This window comes from Canis aureus, chromosome 35, assembly GCF_053574225.1.
Source record: "Canis aureus isolate CA01 chromosome 35, VMU_Caureus_v.1.0, whole genome shotgun sequence".
Classification (NCBI taxonomy): domain Eukaryota; kingdom Metazoa; phylum Chordata; class Mammalia; order Carnivora; family Canidae; genus Canis; species Canis aureus.
In genome coordinates, this window is record NC_135645.1 from 7187957 (window position 1) to 7204649 (window position 16693).

General features: G+C 38.3%; 1 protein-coding gene across 10 annotated transcripts in view; it reads right to left on the reverse strand.

Moving 5' to 3' along the window:
• GTF2E1 (general transcription factor IIE subunit 1) overlaps positions 1 to 16693 on the reverse strand; it is a 102309-nt gene that overhangs the window by 19587 nt on the left and 66029 nt on the right. For 9 of the 10 annotated variants that reach the window (XR_013372613.1, XM_077884595.1, XM_077884599.1 and 6 more), the window contains 3 exons: positions 12847 to 13048; positions 6179 to 6420; positions 1796 to 2219 (listed from right to left, as the gene is read on the reverse strand). Coding sequence is in view for 9 of the 10 variants with exons in the window: in XM_077884595.1 (XP_077740721.1) it covers positions 1796 to 2219; positions 6179 to 6420; positions 12847 to 13048 (868 nt within the window). In the remaining variant the exon portion in view is untranslated. Of the gene's footprint in view, positions 1 to 499; positions 2220 to 6178; positions 6421 to 12846; positions 13049 to 16693 lie in introns of those variants that run through there. The other variant, XM_077884602.1, reaches the window with a different exon arrangement.

A 16693-nucleotide genomic window follows, 5' to 3' on the forward strand; every position in this document is an offset into this window, starting at 1 on the left:
TTTATTCACTGAAATGAAGAGCTGACAGTTCATGTACAACTGTTTTTTGTTTTTTTTTTTTAAGATTTATTATTTATTTGAGAGAGAGAAAGAGAGTGCAAGCGAGTGAGAGAGCAGGGCAGAGGGAGAGAGAGGGAATCCTGAGCAGATTCCCCACTGAGTGCAGAGCCCAACACAGCACTCAATCCCACCACCCTGAGGTCATGACCCAAGCAGAAATCAAGAATCAGTGGCTTAAACAACCTAGCCATTCAGGCGCCCCCAAAACTACGTGTCTTTTTTTTTTGTTTTGAAACACTTGATTAATATTCTATTTAAATGAACTTTTCTAGAACCATGTAAGTTTAAAAATAATGTTTAAAAGTTGAGTAGACCCATATGTACAAGATACATAAAAGTCGTTCTTAAGGCAGCTTATTGCCAGAAAAAATTTAGACCACATACCATTCCATCTGTTATTTGAAATACGACTATTAAGAGAAAGAAGTCTGAAACACTGTTTTAATGGGAAGAGTATTAATTTTAATTATGCTCCAAGATGTTACAGAGCCAGAAATTAATGAATTTCAGTCAGTACAAAATAGATTTATTGTCAATATTCAGCCATTACTACAACCCAGGTAAATGAAACATCACTTCATACAAGGCTCAGATACTCTAAAATCTATCTTCACGCATGTACTGTAAAATGATAAATACTTAAAAATTACAATGCAAGGCAAAATATTACAAAAAATACAATTGCTATAGACCCTTGCATGAAAGTTCTTTATTTTTAAAGTTCTGCTTTATAGCAAATAATACCATGCTACATATCAGAACCAAAAATAAACTATGTTCCTTGAGGTTACAAGGTTCAACAAAGTACTGGATGCACTCTAAAACACCATGTCTGACAAGAATCAAGAGAGACAAAGAAAACTTCAATGATGTTGAGAGAAAAGAAAGAGAGGAGTAATCAATTATTATATGCTGATTTTTGCTGGAATGGCCTCATTAAACAATTTATAGCACTGTAGAAGACAGGAAAAGGAAAGGGACCAGTCTCAGCTTTCCATAAGGGATTTCTAAATCAGCACAAACTCAGGCAATTCTAAAAGGCACTGTTCCCAATGCTCTCCACTCTTCAACCCTGTACAGGAACTCCTTGTCCTGTATCCATGTTTTCTCCTAATTTCTTTGTAAGGGTTTACCAAGTATACTTGGTAACATCCAAAATCCAAACCAAAAGGCATTAAGCAAAACAACAGACTATTAATCAAGTCAGTTCAAAAGACACAAATTTTGGTTTAGATATTAATCATGAGATTTAGGCATATTCCTCCCCTTACAAAATGGCAATATGAAGTTTTAAGATTTTTTTGTCTCTCACCAATGATCTGCCTGTTGCCAAGCTGCTTACAGCAATATCAGGAATTGTTTGGAATGCTCAGTCAGAACACATTTTTTAAAAGATGTGATCAGTTAATTACTGTAACTTGTCCTAGTGGGCACACAGGAAGAGTTTACCTCACAGGTCTCCTGCACTCATTTCAGAAGGGAGAAAAATGGGTCTTAAAAGTAAAAAGATTAGGTAAATATGAAATACAGTAAGATATTAATACTGTATAGATAGCAGGGAAGGAAATGCTTAAACCTACCTATGGGGAAGCTTCTGGCATAAGAAAATCAAACTTTCTCTCCCATTATGTTCTTTGAGAAGGGCAGAATGCCACTAAACACTTTGCTTCAAAGGTAGGGAATTTCTTTTTGAAATGAGCATTAGAGAAAGGAAGAAAAGGTAGAGAAAGCTCACTCAAAAAGGTCCTCAAACATGCGCTGTCCCATTGCTATGTATGCTTCTTTCTCCTCTGGTGTCATCTGGGCCACCAGCTCTGGCCGCTGGCTCACTTCACTGTAGGAGAATGGACGGCCAGCCACCATAACAATGGGGTCATCTGCTACTTCCTCAAACTCATCCTCCTCCTCCTCGTCATCATCTCGATGATGCGCTGCCACAGCTGCCGGTCGAGGTGGGGAGTCATCATCTGACTCACTGGTCTCACTCTCTGAGTCACTGCCATTGGCAGTGGTCACGGGAGCGGCTGTCCCCACTGAGCCTGCTGTGGCAGAGGGGGTCTTCTTCTCGTGAATGAGCAGTGCTCGCATGACCTCCTCATTATCATCTGGCCCTGCACGGCCCTCTTCACGTTCCTGAAATGCGTCTATATCTATGCCACCTGGAAGGAAAAGCCCAGAAAGTCAGTGTCCTTCAATATAAAAGGCATTCCTTTATAACTAATGGACTTCACTGGTTCCAGTTTTGGGGCAACTGTCTATAAGATATTCAAAATATTTCTCACAAACTGGAACTTAAGTAGCCTGGTTTAAGTACACATGAGTTTTAAGAATGACATAGTCTGGATCTGAATCTTGGATCTTTTATACACAAGCTATATTATTTCGGGCAAGTTTTGATCTATGCACCTCAGCATCTTTTCCTGTAAAGCAGAGTGATAAAAACATCTACCTTATAGAACTCTGGGTAAAAACATATGTAATTATGTCTACGAAGGATCAAGTACAGTAGTTAGGAAATTAGGAAATCAAAACATGGCTCCTTGTCTTGCTTAGAATAAAAGCCAAAAGCTTTACAATGGCCTATAGAGTCCTACATTACCTGGAACCCCTCAAGCTCACTTGCTCGCATACTTCCCGCTTCTCCTTCCCTTTGCTCATTCTGCTATAGCCATGCTAACCCCATGGGATTCCCTGTATGTATCACATTCACTCTGACCTTAGGGTCTTTGTACTGCCTGTTTCCTCTACCCAGGATATTCTTCCTCAATGTTATATAACTCTCTCACATCCTTTATGTTTTTATTCCAATGTTACCTTCTTTTAATTCACCCCATCCCACACTCCCAATGCTCTATTTTTCCCTGATAGCACTTACTTTCTAACAAAATAACTCATGTCTATAGTCTTTGTCACCTCTTTTCCCAGGATGTAGGTTCTCCACAAACATATTTATCTTTTTTATTTAATGATATATCCCATGCACCCGAAATAGTACCTATCACTTATTAGCCTCCAAATAAATATGTGAGTGAATAAATGCAGTCTTATTTTCCTGAAACAAACTAAGTGCACTTTGAACTCTTTATAAAAAGGAATCTGGTATCAGGAATGAAGATTCTCTTACCACACACCTCCTATCATTTTGTGTACATATCAGGCCTGAAAAATTTAAGGAAAACCATTTGTATTCTGTATCCTAAATACCAAATATACTGCCATTTAAAACATATAAAAGGGTTAAAAATGTTGTTTGGAACCTAACTCCCTGATTCAAATCCTGACTCTAACACTTATTAACTATGATTTTAGCCAAGTTACATCATCTCACTTCGCTTCAATTTTCACAAGTACAAAAAGGGTGGGTAAATAAGGGTATATACCTCACTGGATAATTGTGGTGATTAAGTGAATATCTATGAAGTGTTTAGACTAAGCCTGGCACTTAGCTCAGTGTTATCTATCATCATCACCAAGAAAAGGCCCAGAAATGACCAATTTGGCCATGAATGAAGTGAGAGCATCTTCTCATTAACACATTAGAATGGATTAGTGTATGTAACCTTAGACACTTATGAGATTGGGCAGCTAAGAGACAGAAAGGGAAACAGGAGTTGAGAAGTTAAAAGTTCAAGTCAGAGAAAACAGGCTTTTGATAACCTGGATGTAAAAATGAGAATTAAAATCAAACTTCACTACTTTAAAACACTACCAAAGGTTAAGGCTCACCCCTAGAGTCCTCACTGCCATCCAGTATTTCAATTGGGAAAAAAAAGACAAAAAAATTGTCTAAGTTTATCATTGCTTCTATAAGAATTTTCCAATAAGCTTAATATTACCAACACAGTATTTTGATTAATGTAAATATAAAATGAGGGGAAAAGCAATTTAGTTTTGTAAACTAAATCATCATATCTGAAAGATTTATGACAAAGGTCTTGAGAAGTTTGGGGGGAAAAGGAACTGCTCTGTTACAGATGAAGACAGACAACAAAAAAGAAGGATAAATGAGCAAATTTCTGGATAGTAACGTGGAAACCCTAGTTCTAGGAAGTCTTACAACAGAGTTATAAGTCACAAAAAAGACATGTATAACAAGAAATTGTTAAGTTCACTGATGATGCTAAGCAATTCTGGATGCTGAAAGGCCAGGCTGATGGTAAAAAATACATAGGAAGAGCTGAAGGCTGTATAAGTGGGCAGAAAACTGGCAGATTTATTTCCATACTGGAAAGTGTAAGAAAATCTACCTATAGAAAAACAATCTAAAGTATATTGAGGGCAGCCCCGGTGGCTCAGCGGTTTAGTGCAACCTTCAGTCCGGGCATGATCCTGGAGACCCAGGATCGAGTCCCACGTCAGGCTCCCTGCATGGAGCCTGCTCCTCCCTCAGCCTGTGTCTCTGCCTCTCTCTCTCTGTCTCTCATGAATAAATAAATAAATTCTTTAAAACTAAAAATAAATAAATAAATAAAGTATATTAAAAGACCTGGTCTAAGCTATCTGATACAGGGCAGGTGAGGGTCTTTAAAAATCCCTGCACATGTTTCTGAAGTTGTTGGTCTTAATATGCTTTCAGACCCAAAGCAACAAAGCATCAGAAGGATATTGGAAGTAAAACTCAAATCATTAATGAGGAATCCATACATATACATGTATTACTCTGGCTAATAGATCTCAAGTACAGTATATCATGGTTGGAGATGGTCCAAAAAAAAAAAAGACAATTAAAATAAAATAAAAGGTAGACTGAGGTGGCTTGGGGGGAAGAGGACTATTTGTAAGGAAAATAGAGGCAATTGGAATTAGAATAGATTACTATGCTTTCAGTATAGTAATGAGCACATAATTAAGTCTAAAAAATATTAAAATAACGAAGTCTGAGGAAAATTAAGTGTAGGACAATCAAGACTCACTTCTCACATTCACTAGAGCCTATTCTATCATAAAACTTAATAAGAAGGGGGGATCCCTGGGTGGCGCAGCGGTTTAGCGCCTGCCTTTGGCCCGGGGCGCGATCCTGGAGAGCCGGGATCGAATCCCACGTCAGGCTCCCGGTGCATGGAGCCTGCTTCTCCCTCTGCCTATGTCTCTGCCTCTCTCTCTCTCTCTCTCTCTCTGTGTGACTATCATAAATAAATGAAAAAAAAAAAAAAATTAAAAAAAAAAAAAAAAACTTAATAAGAAGGCAAATTCAGACATGAGAGTATACTATCCTGTTTTATACAGAAAGAAAATATTCACAAATCTGAATTGGGTGACTAGGTAACTTTTTAAAAGCCCCTTATGATTCAAATTCTATCATTCTAGGAATTGTAAACATCCAATTTGTTAAGCTTATGAGCCTAACTGTATATAATGCCAGCTAACAATAGTTTTATTTTACTCAATTCTGTTTCTAAGTTCGAAACAAAGAAGGTTTGGTAGCTTTAAGAACAGGCAAGAAACCACGTTGGAGAAAACAAGCCTACTAAATAGTGACACCTGGACTCCTATAGGATCTAAAACAATTGTTTTAAAAAGTAAAATGCTAGAGTTCTCAAATTACTGGTTACTATGTAATTCTTAAGTCTTTAGGGATCAGTGAGATTTCTAAAATCCTCCAGGATGGAGTTCTGTCAACCTTGGATGGTAAGAATACTTAATCCTTTACTCAGGTGGCTTCTTTTCATTCATATATTTTAGGTAGCACAATCACCTTGGTATTTATGAGAAGACAACATAAAAAAGCTTGGAGCAGTATTATAGTTTTGGGTCCCAATTCAGAGAAAGAAAAAGGATATACGTTAGGGCAACAGAAGAATAAAGAGCAAGTGAACTTAGCCACTCTGAATGTAACAGCACTTTTCCATGAAATTAAGACAAAGAAATGCTAATTTCTTCATTCTAAAAATGGAGATTTAAAAAGTGTCTACTTGTTATTTCAACTAAGTTGAAGGATAATACAAGGATATATTGGTTGGTTTTAATGCTTATTGCTTAATTTCTTCCTTCCTGCTATAATGCAATTATTTTGTAAAACAGATATGAATTACCAATAAAACTAAGAATTGCCCACTAAGTCCAGTTCATTTTCCACTGAATCCAAGACATACTTCATTTTACTGACTTCTACTCTTACCTTCCTTCATCTCTTCAGAACTATATGCTCCTTGGACAGTGCTCTCTCTCAACCAAATGGGTCTCTCTTTGGCAGATTTCCCCTCCAGTGAGGCTCGATGATGATCTTCTTGGTCATCCATGTTAATGACAACATTCTGAGTGTATAAGTCCTCATAGGAGGGACCTTTGGTGGCCCATGCTTCCCGGTGGTGCCCACCTGCCAGGCCAGCAGCTCCAGCAGTAGTTGCTGCACGGTCCTTGCTATAAAAAAGATGAGGGCAGGAAGAAGAAAAATTAAAGTCTTGGTGTTGGAAAAGAAGCACAGCTGGGGAGGTGGTTACTGAAGAATCACAAATAAATGCTATCTGGAAATCATGCATACATGCTTCAGCAATTCTGAGAAACCCCTCTTATAACTCAGGGTATCATATTTGTATTTAACAATCCTCAAACACTGGGTCCTCTGGTGTATATACAAATGAATGAGGTATCATAACTTAAGATGTTTCAATAAATCTACGTAAGGAGAGGGGAGAATAATAGAGGTGACACAATCCACTTAAAGACACCAGTCACAAGAATCTCTCACAGTCACACCTTTCATGAGCATTCTGTTTAAAAACAAAAAGCCCCCAAACAAAACACATTACATTTCTAAAAACCTCTTGCATCTCAACCAAGATTGATTGAGGGTGGTTCTGTGTGCTTTTCTTTGTGTGCTGAAAAGCTAAAAAAGCATTCTATAAAACCAGGCCTCAACTCAGAATTAATGTTCCGCTCCTCCTATCCACCAAATAAGGTATATCGTTATGCATGATTAACTTCTTTTTTATTGAGCTGTATTTTCCATTTCTGTACCTACGCCGACGCTCATATCTATCCCCACCCCTTATTTCTACCCTGTAGTAACTGTGATTACTCAGTAATTTGTTCTGTATTTTACCAGTACCACCCATGATCTTCTTAGCCTCTCCCAGGCCTGATCATTCCTTATCTTTCTCTAGTCACTTACGTTTCCTCATCTCTATTAGTTTTCAGACTTTCTGCTGAAAGTCTATTTTATCTGCTTGTTTCACTTTCAATCCATTTCCCATTTTCTAGATGTACCTGATTCTCTGTGTCTAGGCTCATGCCTTGTCTTTTTCTGCCTGCTACTGATGTGTTCTCTGCATCAACTCCTATGTATAACTCTCCCTCGATCTGTTTAGACAACTCTGTTTTATCCCATAAACTATCTTCATGTTTCATGAACTGCTCTCTGCGTGTTCTTGATACGTTTTGCTGTATTCCTGTAGGTACCTACTGACTGACTCTCTTGGCCTGCTTCTCCTTTACTTCTCTTCCATGGGTCCTAGAGTCTCCTGTGTGGAGCCTTGTCTCATTTGAGCCTAATGAGTATTTCTTCATTTGGTTTTATGTTCTGTATAACTTCTCTCTCTCTGAAACCATTCACTATTTTCCCTTTCCTTTGGTCCTACTCCATCTCTGCTTACTCCATGGCTCTTCATTTCCTCCTGGACCCACTCATATCTACTTGAGTTTTTTGTCTCCTGCTTGGTTGAGGTTTCTCTGATGTGTATCTCTGTCCATGTATCTGACTGGCCCATTACATCTCTGAGAACACTATGTCTGATCATCTCCTGGAGGTAATTGTGGGCTTATCCTATTCCTCCCACTCTTCCTCTGGATATTTATAAGCCCACTGTCACTTTTGCTATATATATATATAATGTGTTCTTTCCAGTCATCCAAACCATGCTGATCCATGCCTGTAGCTATACCCAGGGCTGCTTTGTAAACCATTCTTTCCTATAGCCTTTGGACCAGTTATGTGCTCTCCCATTCTATGTCTAGGCCTACTAGGCATCTCTCCGTACCCAATCCAGCTTTTTGCACATTATATTTTAAAAGTCGTATGTTACAGATGCAAATAACTGGTCTCTCTCTACCTGTTTCTTTCTACATTCATCTAATGTTACTTTTTGCACTACTTACTATGTCTGTCTCAATTTTATCCTTATCTGTTCCCAGTCACTCTCTATCTCTATCCTGCTTCACGTTGTCTTCTAAAAGGCTGCGCCACTGCCTTCACTAGAATCAGACTCTGCTTACTCTGGTAAGACTTGGCTTTTTGAATTTTGGTCTCCCTTGAGCATTCACTTTTCTTTCTCTTCTTTTCTCTCTTGGCCTGATCTGTGTTTGTATGTTTCTGTGCTCGCTCTATATTTTGACCCTTTCCTTTCTCATCCAGTTTCCTTGACTGTTTTTCATGTCTCTTCCAACCTTAGCCAGCATCCTATCTTGCTGCACTGGGCCTCAAATATGTCTCCATGAGCTAGCCATATGCCTTTTCTGTCTCTCTCCACCCACTCAATGTTTCTCTAGCTTTGACCTGACCAACTACACCCCTGTCCTTATTGGTCTGTCCTTCATTCAGACTCTTAAATGATTTCCTTTCTGAAGCTACGGTTTCTCCTCTATATAGCCTAGAACATATAGTTTTCACCTATGCTCTATCTTTAGCATTAAGTCTGAAGACTATCTTCTGAAGGTCAGCAAGTATTCAGTACTTGAGTAGAGAACTAGAAGAGTAAAGAAAAAGAACAGGAAATTTAACATAAATGTTAGCATAAGGTTACTTTTAAAAAGTCTTTTGTTTTCACTACTCCATTACAGAAACTCAAGGTTGGTTTTACTCCAGTTAGAAGCAGGAGAGATCTGACCCCAAGTCAAACAATATATATTTTTTAAAGATTTTATTTATTTATTCATGAGAGACACAGAGAGAGAGAGTCAGAGACATAGGCAGAGGGAGAAGCAGGCTCCTCGAGGGGAGCCTGATGGGACTTGATCCTGGGACTCCGAGACCACACTTGGAGCTGAAGGCAGACTCTCAACCACTGAGCCACCACTGAGCCATTCCCTAACAATATTTTTTAAAAGACTTATTTATTTATTTTATTGTGGAGAGGGCAAAGGGAAAAGGAGAGAGAATCCCAAGCAGACTCCCCACTGAGCACGGAGCCTGATGTGGGGCTCGGTTCCACAACCCTGAGATCACAACCCAAGCTGAAATCAAGAGTCAGATGCTCTACTGACGGAGCCACCCAGGTGCCCCTAAACAAAATTTTAAATTTGGAAGAATTTTTTTAAAAGAGAATTTTATTTATTTTTTTAAAGACTTTATTTATTCATAAGAGACACAGAGAGAGAGAGAGAGATAGAGAGAGAGGCAGAGACACAGGCAGAAGGAGAAGCAGGCTCGATGCAGGGAGCCCAACGTGGGACTCAATCCCGGGTCTCCGGTATCACACCCCGGGCTGAAGGCGGCGCTAAACCGCTGAGCCACCTGGGCTGCCCTAAAAGAGAATTTTAACCATGGAGACTTGATTGCACAGATTTTATTTCTACCTTTACCACAGTTACAGACAAGTCTAAATTATCAGCAAATGTGACACTAAGGAAAATCCACATGATAGGTAGGTTCAGTCCTACATATATAAATTTCTTCTATGAAAAGAATGTACACATTCTACTTAAAGATGACAAAAGTGACGATTCAGTTGTGAATTTTTTTACATTATTTTTTTAATTTTTAAATATTTTTTTAAAAATTTTTTATTTATTTATGATAGTCACACACAGAGAGAGAGAGAGAGAGGCAGAGATATAGGCAGAGAGAGAAGCAGGCTCCATGCACTGGGAGCCCGACGTGGGATTCGATCCCGGGTCTCCAGGATCGTGCCCTGGGCCAAAGGCAGGCGCCAAACTGCTGCGCCACCCAGGGATCCCTTTTTTACATTATTTAAGAAATTTTAGAACTTTCAAGACATATAACTCACCCAGGATGAGGGTGGAATATTATTTCAAAACTAAAATTTTAAAGATCTTTAAGGTGAGTGTTAGGTAAGAGATGACAAAAAAGGAGACATTACTGACAATTCCATTTAAGAAAGAAAGAAAGACTTTGATTATCACCAGTGAGTTGACTTGCTGAAAGGCTGGAACTGTCCATCAAGCTCTTAGGTAAGTCTACTGACAGTTCTACAGAGGCAGCCTCTGGTTTCTAATCTAGGGATAAGCTACAATTTAATTGGTTACAGATCAGTAACCAAAGTAACAATGAAGCCACTTAAAAAAAAAAAAAAAAAGTCAATGAATTACTATCATCTCTGAGCTCTCATGCCACTCTACTGATATTTCTTTTCTTATACATAGGGCAAGACAGCTATTATAGAACCGTTATGCTCTGAAACAGATCCTATAGTGCAGAAAGGCTAACTAAGTCAATACCACTTTCAAGATGTCATATTCGGGCAGTGGAGCTTGGCAAATGCTTGGTGAGGCCATCTCAGCCAGGGTAACACCTTCTAATGTAGTTCCAATGGTCCTTCTTCTGACCACATAGAAGCAATTGGATTTAGTTCTGGTTGTCAGCTCCAGGTACCCCATTCTGTCTCTCTTGCTTGCCTCCATTTCTGCCTTTCTTCCCTAGTGACCAACTTGTCAGCCTTTTCTGATCAGTTTACTTCCTCTATTTCCTAATTCTTCTTCATCCCTGGAGTAACCATCATTCCTAATGAGAAACCAGGTGACTAGATACAGAACTACCATCAGGTCTCTAGCATTGCTGTACCACTAGGACTTGTTTCTGGCATGGAGTGAGAGATAGCCTTATAAAGAAAGATCCTGGAATGGGAGGTGAACTGTGGTAGGAGGAGAATATTAGAGATGGGATGTCAATGGTGGTGTTAAATGAATACTATTGTAATGGGAAACCATCTTTATAAATAGGAAAATATCTATAGTTAGAGGAGGAAACAAGAATAATTCACTGATAGGATTACATTGTGTAGAAAACAATCAGAAAATGATGAAGCATACTTCGACATGAAATAACCCACAGGCTTAAAAATTGTTTTTATAAAATCAATTTTAACTCATAGGCTTCTATGCCAGAGTTATGGTGTTACTTAAGTCAACAGAAAAAGATACGAAAATAAATTCTTGATAAGATACCAAATGAACAGTAAAAAAAATTTAAGGCTGTGATGTGGATGACATTAGTTGCCTATCAAATGTGGTTTCTTTCTTTCTTTGCTTATTGATCTTATTCAAATACTGATGGTTGGAATGCCTGGGTGGCTCAGCGGTTTGAGTGTCTGCCTTCAACTCAGGGCATAGTCCCCGGTCCAGGGATCGAGTCCCACATCGGGCTCCCTGTGAGGAGCCTGCTTCTCCCTCTGCCTATGTGCCTGCCTCTCTCTCTCTCTCTCATGAATAAATAAATAAAATCTTAAAAAAAAAAAAAAATACTGATGGTTGTTTGCTCCAAAGGACTCGGGGGCCTTCCCCAGCCGTAGGAGATAAACCTTAACTAGTCTAAGCAGCAATCAAATGATCCCACTTCCTTTGCCGATGCTGGTTTAGAAATAAACATATACAGAAATTCTAGCTAGTGTGGCATTGGAGGACAGAGTAGGATGAAAGTTTTCTTCTGGGAAAGCCGTCTTCAATCTTAAAATTGGACACTAGGAAAAGAGTCCTTTTTTCTACATTTGGATATTTTCTTCTACATGTGATACCTAGAAAGACACATCCATCTTAGGCTAGTTCCTCTTGTGGTCCCAAGAGGAAAACCAAAAGGCTAACTTCTTCAGAGTATAAACATGGAACAACCTAGATCCTTGAGTATGTAATTGAGTTGTGAAATTGATTCTGAACTATACTGTACTGTACACCTTAGCATTTCTAGTCAGACAGGTTTTTCTTACTGTCCAAGCCACTTATAGTTTGGTTTTCTGTTATCACAGGTAAAGGCATCCTAAATGATCCATGATGCTAGACCAGAAAATTCCTAACAACTTATATAGATACAAAACTTTCTTTACAATTGGATTGTTTTTAACCATCCAAAAGAAACTCAATTTGCTAAGGTCTGCCCAGAACTGGCTTTCCTATAACATCAGTACCATAGCATTTAAAATACTGACAGTGCCCCTGAAAACCACACAATTACACAACACTGGGTTCTATGGAAGGATATAAACTGTGAGCCCTCAGCTTGACACTAGAAAGAAAAAAGAAAAGGGGTAGAGTAGGAGACACTTCTTGACCCCAATTCACATTTGTTTTTCAAAACAAAGAACATAAACCACTGTCTATGGCAACCCAAAACAAAGGTTGCCTCTGTAATTCAAACATTAGAGTACACTGTAAGTTGGGAGCCATAGTAAAAACTATTAACCCATATTTAGACAAGAAATGTACAGTTAAATGCTTCAAAGGAAAAAAAAAAAAAAAAGCAAATGCTGTATTCCTTAAAGAACTTCATCCTTCCAAAGTTGGCTAAGAAAATTCAAAAACTCCCAAGAGGCACTTCCAATTTAGGATTAGCTAACAATTGGCTGATTTGCAGCAGGTCCAAGCAGAGTATATACTTGAAGTCAAACTTGACTATTTAAAGATTTTTGCCCAAGGCCCACACTGTTCTGCATTCAGTACAAACAAATTTCATCACAGGCACAAGCTAATAAGACAAATGTGGTAAAACTGAGAATCTATTTAACATCTGTCCTTAGTCTCCTGGGTATATAACTTACACATTCCTGCTCTCCAAAGTACAGGTAGTTTAAAAAAGGGCAAGCTTAAAAGTGTTCTTGGTAAGAACACAGGGTCTACACTCACCTTTGTTTCAAGGCTGGTATTTCTGTGGGTTCTGGCTCAAGTATTTCATAGGCCAAGTTCACATCCTCTGTTTCCCGAAGCAAAGCATAAATGGGCTCAATTTGTTCATTAAATCTTGCCAAAAGTGTGCGTGCATCTTTTTTGGGCATTGCTGATTCATCTTCTTCTACCTCTGTATGGCAAAAAGTACAGCGGAAAGTTCCTACAGAGAAAACAAAAGTCTCAGGTCAAGCAAGAGAAATTATCAAGACTAGCAAACAATTTCTAGCTCTATCCTTCTCTAACATGTTATTATTAAAACTTTCAAATACAGAAAAGTTGAAAGAATTTTATAGTGAACATCAACGTTCTCACCAATGAGATTCTACAATCAGCATTTATCACATATCTATCCATCATTTTTTATGCATTTCAAAGTAATTTCACCTCTACGTGCAGTATAGCAAAGTTGTTTTTAATCCTATTTCTAACATATTTACACATATTCTAACTTAAAACCAAAATCTTTACAACTTACCACTGAAACCTGTACCCTTCTCCAACAGCCTTCCTTTTTTGCACATTACAAATTGGGGCCTGCATTACGAGGAAAGCCAAATACCTAAAGCCAAGTCTCGAGGCATCCTGTACCTTGTCACAAAGCCATTTTTTCAAACTTATTAACCATTTATATCTAAACAAAATTTAATCAATCCATTTCCAAAGTTAAAGTGCAAGAAGTCTTTATTGATTTTACTTCTATATCCCTCACACTCAACTTATAACTAAATTGTAGTAATTCCTTAGAAACATCTCAGATTTTTCACTTCTCCTGTCACTTCACTCATCTAGGCTACTATCACTTAGCCTGAAACAGCTGCCTCAATCTGGTCTTTGAATCCCTAGGTTCTCCCTCTCCAATCCCATATCCTATTACCACCACTTTTGTCCTCTCATTCCCCTGCCCTTAGTTCTTAAGGCTATCTGGTAGCTGAAATTCTAAAATCCAAGCATCAAATCTAAATTTCTTTTATTTATTCATTTTTTTACATTTTTAAAATTTAAATTCAATTTGCCAACATTTTTTTAAAATTCAAATTCAATTTGCCAACCCAGTGCTCATCCCATCAAGTGTGCACCTCAGAGCCCATCACCCAGTTACCCCATCCCCACACCCACCTCCCCTTCCACAACCCTTTCTTTGTTTCCCAGAGTTAGGAGTCTCTCAAGTCCCTGTAAAATTTGGCCCAAAACCATCATAACCCAACCACAGTTTTTTACATGTCAGGCAAATTCAAACATCTGAAAGTTAATATCCTAGACATTAATATTTATTTTATTTGTTTAGTGCTTTCCATTTATAGAATGCATCCATATACACTTGTTGATCCTTATACAAACCTGTAAAGAAAAATCAGAACTGAGGCTCTGCATTTTGTGACTGATCCAAAGTCACAAAGCCAATTAAAGCAGTTATGAAAGCTATTATATACCTTGTATTTATTAAGTTACTGCCAACCCTCTGAGGTTGGTATAAATACAGAGTTTCTAAGGGGTTAAGTAACCTGCTTAAGATCATACAACTACTAATTGTGTGTAGCGGGTAGGATTCAAATCCAAATTATTATGTTGAAACTCACACTCTTGAACATTACTTAATAGTCTACACCAGTAGCCCCACTTGGATCTTTAATTTGGTTCTTATCCCCAGTGCCGGAGATATGCATCCTTCATTTCTAACCCAATTTACCTGAGGGATTAAAAAAGATCATCTACATACTTAGTGCCTGCCACACAATAAGCATGCACATCTAGCTTTAAAAAGCTCTATTATGTGATTGATACACCTTCTAACCCCTCTTTTCTGGTCAAGGAATAAACAGACCAGGCATCTCTGTCTCAACATAAAACTAGATCCTCCTGATACATTTCCAGTAGAGTAAGTTTCTCTGCTGCTTTTCACACATAAACAGCCAATATCATGCAAATTCTTTGTTCTTATACCCCATCTAAGATACTCTTCATCCATCTTCTAACTGCCAAAATGGTTCCTGGTCTTTTACATCTACTCCAAATAAGTGAGAGAGAAAAGCAGCCCCTTACAGCAAGGAGGTGGCTTGGCATTCAGAGCAAGGCTGTGATGTTCTTCTGTCAGACAAAATCTCATAGGTTACCAACATCAGATGGCTTCTGTGTGCCCATGATAGAAGTGAGGCAAAAACAAGCCTGTCTGAGTCCAAGTACAAACAAAAGCAAGGTTTCTGTAAAATTACAAAAAAATCCCAGCTACCACGAGTGACTGCGGCCTTTTTTTTTTTTTTTTTTTTACCAATTATGGTTCTAGCCTCACACTGTCCTCAACTCCTAGATAAGGTTTATTAAGACATTCATATCATAAAATTATCCCCACTCCGGACGGTACCAATGCAAAGCAAACCACCATCACTTCCCTGAATTCTCCCCAAATTATCTAACAAAAGCCCAAATTCTAAGTCTGTCCAGCATGGTCTTACTGAGACACTCCATGGTTCCCCATGTGGTTTCCCTTGCTACAGAAAGCAACAATAAACCCAACTTTGTTTACCTGTGAGTGTGCACCTGATGGTCTTTAACTAAATGGACATCAGCATAAAGACTTTAGCTTAACCAATTAGATAAGGATATTATTTACCAAAATAAGGAGAGAAAGAACAAGTTCTTTTTGCTTTGTAGGGAAAAGATAAAAAGCTGTTTTAGATATCTGAATTCCTATTGTCCACTAGCCATCAAAATGGGTATCCTAGCTACGTAGAGCTCAAGAATGGGTTTTTTTTTTTTTTAAGATTTTATTTATTTATTCATTTATTCATGAGAAACAGAGAGAGAGAGGCACATGCAGGGAGCCTGACTTCGGACTCGATCCTGGGTCTCCAGGATCATACCCTGGGCTGAAGTCGGCGCTAAACCACTGAGCCACCACAGGCTGCCCAAGACAGAAAATTTGACAGGAGATTCAACAACGTAGAGGTAACTAATGCTGTAAAGTAGGTCAGAGTATCCAAAGAGGTAAGAAGAGTACTATAGGTGGTCAATAAATAAACCCAAGGAAAGAAGTCTTGAGATAAATGGTATAACCAGAAGGATAGGATGGTGTTTCAAGGAGGAAATGATATGGTATTAATTTTCAAAGTCATTAAGAATTTAAAAACAGCTGTTACATTTAGTAACAAAGGATAATTAGCAACCGTGGCTAGAGAGGTTTTAGTTGGTATGTGTTCTTATTCTCTAACTATTCCAGGTTGCCTCAGCCTCTTCTCTTCAACAGAAACATAAAGAACATAAACCATGTGAAAGTGAAAAAATAAATCATATAAAGTAAGGTCCAAGTCAGCATTCAAATACCTGCTGAATTAAAAAAAAAAAAAAAAAAAACCACTGTTCATTGTTGAAAGATGGGCAGTTATAGAGACCAGTAATGAAAAACTAGAGAAAAATGCAGAAGTTATCTAATTCAGTAGTCTTCAAAATTATTTTTAAAGGAAAAAACCCCCTTCCTCAAGTGAAGAAGTACCTAACAGATAAAAAAGCAAGTGCTCTGGTGAGGTACAAAAAGGCAGCTAAGACAAATTGTAACACTATAATCCTCTCAATATATGTCTTCAAAGCATTACAGCCCAACCTTCTCAATGTCTTGCACCAGACACACTTGGCTGCAGAGCCTTTGTACTTACTGTTCAGGCCCACAGAATGTTTTCCCTCTAGATAGTCAAATGGCTAGTCTCCTAACTTACTTCAGTTCTTTATTCAAATGTCACCTCAATGAGGCCTTCCTTAGACAACAAATCTAAAATTTCAGCACTGTTCTGTCCTCCCTTTTTTTCCCCCTTAT